The sequence below is a fragment of the Aethalodelphis obliquidens genome, unplaced genomic scaffold, assembly GCF_003676395.1.
Source record: "Aethalodelphis obliquidens isolate GAN/ISIS:26980383/991018 unplaced genomic scaffold, ASM367639v1 scaffold52, whole genome shotgun sequence".
In the NCBI taxonomy this organism is placed as follows: Eukaryota; Metazoa; Chordata; class Mammalia; order Artiodactyla; family Delphinidae; genus Aethalodelphis; species Aethalodelphis obliquidens.
This window is the reverse complement of record NW_020837996.1, coordinates 3,206,285-3,212,284: the sequence shown is the minus strand read 5'-3', so window position 1 is coordinate 3,212,284 and position 6,000 is coordinate 3,206,285. Positions and strand designations below refer to the sequence as shown.

Below are 6,000 nucleotides of genomic sequence, written 5' to 3'. Positions count from 1 at the left end.
TTACAGGCCTCTAAAGGAAAACTTGTTTTTGAGCCAGAAAACAAATTCCATTCCCGGCAGCTATTTTCTGAACAGTTTCCTACTTGAGTGGCGATCTTACTATGGGGAAATCCACTGAGAGAGCTCCAAGTTAGACCAATGGCAAATAGGAAACCTTGAAGTTCACGTGTCCATTCAAAGAAGTATTTTGTACTCACCATGCTGTGAATGTTAGCATTGAAGCCTGGGCTGCAGTGAGGGTTGGAGTTACAGCTGGAATTAGGAGGAATCGGCTAAGGATTGTGGTTCAGAACTCAAGGTAGGGCTTCCCTGGTGGCGCAGTGGTTAAGAATCCACCTGCCAATGCAGGGCACACGGGTTCGAGCCCTGGTCCGGCAAGATCTCACATGCCGCGGAGCAACTAAGCCCGTATGCCACAACTACTGAGCCTGGGCTCTAGAGCCCGTAAGCCACAGCTACTCAGTCCGTGTGCCACATCTACTGAAGTCCCCGCGCTCTAGAGCCCGTGCTCCGCAACAAGAGAAGCCACGACAATGAGAAGCCCACGCACCCCAACAAAGAGTAGCACCCACTCGCCGCAACTAGAGAAAGCCTGCGCGCAGCAACAAAGACCCAACACAGCCAAAAATAATAAATAAATAAAAATAAATAAATTTTAAAAAGAGAACTCAAGGTAAAGTTGAAATGTAAAATTCGACATTTTCCAGAATTTATGACATGAAATACTGCCCTTGCTAGATGCTCTGTGAATGGCTTCACAGTCAAGTACAGCTGAAGAACCCGATATTGATAACGCCCCTCTCAGATAATCACACTGAATGCTCTTATGCAAGGAGCTTCAAGAAGTTCTGCAAAAAACCCCCCCAAAACAAAAAACTGTTTAACTTAATTTTACGAAGCATTGCTCAAACGAATGTGTCCACAGAACACTTTCTTTTTAAAAAAAAAAAAATTAATTAATTAATTTTTTTGCTGCACTGGGTCTTCGTTGCTACGTGCAGGCTTTCTCTAGTTGCGGCGAGTGGGTGTTGCTCTTCATTGCGGTGTGCAGGCCTCTCATTGCGGTGGCTTCTCTTGTTGCAGAGCACGGGCTCTAGGCATGCAAACTTTGGTAGTTGTGGCTCACAGGTTCTAGAGCGCAGGCTCAGTAGTTGTGGCGCACGGGCTTATTTGCTCCACGGCATGTGGGATCTTCCCGGACCAGGGCTCGAACCCGGGTCTTAACCACTTAACCATTGTGCCACCGGGGAAGTCCCCCACAGAACACTTATTTCAGACGTTATGTGTTGACATTTGTTCTGGAAAACACTAAAAAATGCTGAATGGAAAGATTATAGATTTGGGAACTGTGATGGTCTATTCAGGAGTTACAGGTCCAAGGTCATCTTCATACTAGCTGTGACAACGTGTAAACAATCTCTCAGACTATTAATTTCCTTATCCATAAAATGGGTATAACAACTCTTACCTAGAAGAATTGTAGTGAAGATTAAAGAGATAATATCTATAAGGTAACCAGCCCATAGCATGTACTCAAAAAAATTAGAATTTCCCCCCTTAATTACAGCGTTAGGTTTTGGAAAGAGAAAGTAGCTCTTGAATATGATGAATCCAGGAAAGAATTACATCAGGATGAGATATGTGCCTTGATTAGCATTTGGGAGGGGGCATAGTACGGGTTAAAAAAGCCAGTTTTAGGACCAGACACGCCACACACTGGCCATGCGAGACCTTGGGCCAGTGTCTTCACCTGAAACTTAGCAACTTCATAGGTAAAATGCAGATATCTACTTCAGGGAGCATTCTGAGGATGAAATAAAATTGTAGGTAAAGTGCCCCATAGGCCTGGAACACAGCAAATGCCCAGAAAAATAATGGTGCCATTGATCATAATAGCATGAGGCACCATTTTTGGACACATACTATGCCAGGTAAGGAAGGGGCGGAGTTTGGCCATCTCTTCAGAGTGGAGCATGCAGACCATTTCCTCACAATGTACTTTTTAAGGATGCAGATTCCTGCTGATTCTGACTTTTGGGGGACGCAGCCCAGGAATGTGCACTTTGGCGAGCTCCCTGACTGAACCTTCTGGTCACTGAAATTTGAGAACCAATGATTGGGAGGCATGGGTTGCCAGATGGTGAAGCGGCACACCTGGACCAGATAGACACGAACTAGAGAAGGAGTGGACATTAAACGCTCTGGACTGGGAGAAGAGTGGCCCCTCGATATGAGTTTTGGACCCCCAGATTCACCATGACCCCTTAGAGAAGAGCGTTTGCAGGTGTGTGAGCCGGTACGTGCTTGGTGTGTCATTCCTGGAACAGGAGAGCAGTGGTGAGTGCGCCAGTTCCAAGTCAGAACTGAAGGAAGATAGTGGGTAAGAGACCCCAGAGACACAAAGTCAGGTTGATTGCTGACCGCGGTCCAGTTCCCATCCCATCCCACGAGGCTCAGGGGCCCCTGCACGCCTGCCCCGGGAAGCCCATGCCATGGTCATTACCAGATGTATTCTTGAGACTAAGCACTCCTGGTTTAGGAGATTTGGGACAAAATGCTCCCGGGGTGTGTGGGGTATGGGTGGTGGTGTTAAACCACAGAATCACTTTCCTTTCTTATGGGAACAGAGCTTAACATATGAAGGAAGATTATTCCTAAGTAAGGTGCACCAGAAGATCATTGCTTTATACTGTTTCCTCTAAGGTGGGATGAATATTGTATCGAAATCCTTCCCTTTGAACTTCTGCGCTGGGATTCTGCTGGTTCTACTCTTCTCTTCCTAGGAAGGTGGGGTGGTGGTGTCCTTTTGGATTCAGCTGGGACCAAGGAGGCTCCGCACCGGTGGTTGGTTTTGCCTTGGCGCTGCCTTTGGGAAAGTAATAAAACATCAGGCAATGCTCTCCACGTCCTGGGAGCAGGCGGCTTGGGCAGTCCCTGTGGCCCAAACGTGGCTGCACCCTCCTACTTCCCTGCCCATCAGGCAATGCCAGCGAGAGGTTCAAACTCCCTGGACATGTAAAGTTTTCCACCTTTCGGCACAGAGCCGAGATGTGGGAGATACCCAGTGAATACAAGGAAGCTTTCTCTTGGTTTCTGGATATTGTAGTTAAAAGAATCAAAGTACACTAAGGTCCAGAGGAGTCATCCCTATTTCTGAGCAATGCCCAAACCTAGCTCACACAGGCTTCTGTTTTTTGATCCCCAAATCCAGGCCAAGATGCCAGGGCACAAAGCTACTCACCCTTTCTTCAGCCAAATAAAATCCATAGACACATCTTCACAATGAAGCTTGAAACCAGTCAAGCACTTTTTTTTATTAAAAAAAAAAAAAGAAAAGTCTAATGGTAAAGTATATAGTCTATACATGCTACAGCTAATTCATTGTTCATCACCCCTCCCCCCTCACATTATATATCCTCATGTGTTTTTCGTGTGTGTTAAAAGGAAACAAAGACACCACCAGAATGTGTCAGCTTGCCAAGGGTATGAGGAGTGCTGAGATGTCCAGAGATCTCCAGCATCATCCTGTGAGCAGACGCGAGGTGGTGGGGCAATGCTGTCAGAGCCCACTGCTCCTGGAGGGATGCAAGAAATGGCCTAGTTACTTGGTGGCTCCCTGAAGCAGGAAATGTGGGTTGTAGCCAAGGTGACCAGTTTGTTATCACCCCGTGAGTGGAAGGGGTGCTGCTACTAACAATTACATGGGCACAATGTCACAGACGGGCGTACACTGGGGTAAAATATGGACACCTTAGTTGTGTTAGGATTGCTTATTGCCATCATAAGCCTGGTGGGTGCACCTCCTCTTGTACGTTTATAGAAGACCTGAAAGTGAAGGCTACTGGCTGTGGCACTGGGCTTGGCCTCTTCAAGGACAACAGAAGTTGAGTCCCTTGTTCCTGACTGGAGCCAAGAAGGCCTATTTGGGAGCAGACGATAAAAACGGGAAAGGTGGAATGTTGAAACACAATGGGTGGCTTGAAAACTCCACAAGGTAGCACCAGAAAGCAGACGTTACCCCATGGGGCTGGACGGTCAAGTCTGTGAGAAGGGTCCTCAGCAGGTGGTCCACGAGCAGACAAAGACTCTGGAGTCTCCTGGTTTAAACTCTGCAACTCCACAACTCTGTCTGTGACCTTCACGGGCTAAGGTCCATCTAGACGTTACTTGGCCAAGTTAGGAGCAATTCCTCCAGGCTAACGGAGGGCCTGCCGCACCCTCAGGCCTCAACGCAAGCCAGTTTCCTACTCATTCAGGCCACACTGTTTGGCAATAGGGAATCTTTGTCTATGGTCTGGTATGGTTGTTTGCAGCAGAAGCCCTGAAGGACGGGCCTGACAACCAAGGAGGGGACAAGACTGCCACGTGACTCAGGCTGTTACATGTACATTATCACAGCCCAAAGTGAAGGGCAAGACCTGACCCGACACTTAAAAACTCAGAAACAATGAAAGGACGGGAGCCAAGCCGAGGCACGAATGTTCTCGTTCTTGATGATGTTGAGTTGCCAGCTACCTGAGGCCAGGAGCGATTTCTACTTCATCCCACTCAGTGCCATGCACTCGGTACAAACGAAATAAATACTAGACTGTCCATCCCTCAGCCTAAGAGTAGGGTCTTCCAACCTTGGGGAGATTTGGCATCTGTCCTTTAATGTGGCAAGTTTGTTTTCCTACATTCTACCTGGTAAGGAAATCCTCTGTGGGCCCAGAAATGTTTTAAGGCCAAGAACTTTGTCTAAGAAATCAATCACGTGGCGAGGCTTTGGGGAGGACATGTAACATGACTACTGGAAGCCTGGTGAGGCTCTAGCAATCTCCCGGCAGGGCAGGGCATTAAAAATGGTTTGAGCTGCAGCCCAGCTCCCCAAGTCTCATCCTGGGACAAGGACATAAACCCACCAAATGGCAAAGAAATTCTGAGTAAAAAACTTGAGTAAAGGCCTGTTTTATCAAGGGGTGGTCCTAAAACGCAGATTTTCCAAAGATTTGGCGTTATGACTACAAGCTGTAGTTTTGCCCTAGGGTGTAAGATAAAACAGCCATCCCGAGAAAGTATGCGGGGGTGAGGAAAGGAATAAAATCCATCCTTGCCTGCCTTTCTGGGCTGGCATTTGGCCTGTGACCTACTGACATGTGTGATGGTGGGGTCAGGAGAGGAAAAACCTAAATTGGGAGGGAGGGTCACCTGCTTCCCTGGAAGCACCATGAACATTTCATTGTTGATGGCAGAGGAAACGTCACGGGCACTGGGGAGAAAAAACGGGATTCAAGTCTCAGCTTGGTCAATATTTGGATGACGCTGACTTCAACCTCTGAACCTCAGTGCTCTCATGACAGATTGGGGCTGATCCTAGGCACCTCACAGGGTTGAAGTGAGGATGAGATTAAAGGACGGAGCACGCGTAGGCACCGGTAACCTGCCCGGAGGCTGGCACAAAAGTTATTCCTATGGCCCTGGACATTTGCCACGGTGGTGACTCCAGGGGATTTTGCATCTGCTCTATCAAATGCGCATAGAATGGTGGCTACAGTCCTGGATGGTATCAACCTAAGCCCCCAGGTGAGGACAGCTAGGGAGAGCCGTTGGCCATCAAGACCGTCCCTTGCAGCTGCCTGGGGAAGTACCCTCACCGTGGTAGGAGGAGCTGGAGAGAGGAGTCCTCAGGCCACACATGTGTCCTGAGGAAAGAACAGTGAACAGAGAGAAATGTGGCTTTAGTACCTTCAGTTCACGCCAGAATAATAACAATAAAAAGGCTGATTACTTTTTCATGTGCAGGGAAAATTTTCTATCCAGAAAAAGGCGGAATTAGTCCATTCCCACCCAGCTGACCCCTGGGAAGAGGAAATGAAGCCAAAGACAAACGCCTTCAGTGGAATCTGCACACAAAAATCAAAGCTCTTCACAGCCAGGCGCGGAGCCACTCGCAGCCTGGTCTACACCCAGCGCCTAGTACATAGCAGGCACTCGCAAAATACTAGAAAAGGTCAATGAAAG

General features: G+C 48.0%; 1 protein-coding gene across 4 annotated transcripts in view; it reads right to left on the bottom strand.

Annotated features, from left to right (window-relative positions):
- Positions 1-3,276: 3,276 nt before the first annotated feature.
- The window catches only part of SH3PXD2B (SH3 and PX domains 2B), a 113,556-nt gene continuing 110,832 nt past the window's right edge, over positions 3,277-6,000 (bottom strand). For 2 of the 4 annotated variants that reach the window (XM_027084295.1, XM_027084298.1), the window contains one exon: positions 3,277-3,575. In XM_027084295.1, the coding sequence (XP_026940096.1) occupies positions 3,438-3,575 (138 nt within the window). In that variant the 3' untranslated portion in view covers positions 3,277-3,437. Of the gene's footprint in view, positions 5,249-6,000 lie in introns of all 4 variants that reach the window. The other 2 variants (XR_003428267.1, XM_027084296.1) reach the window with 2 other exon arrangements.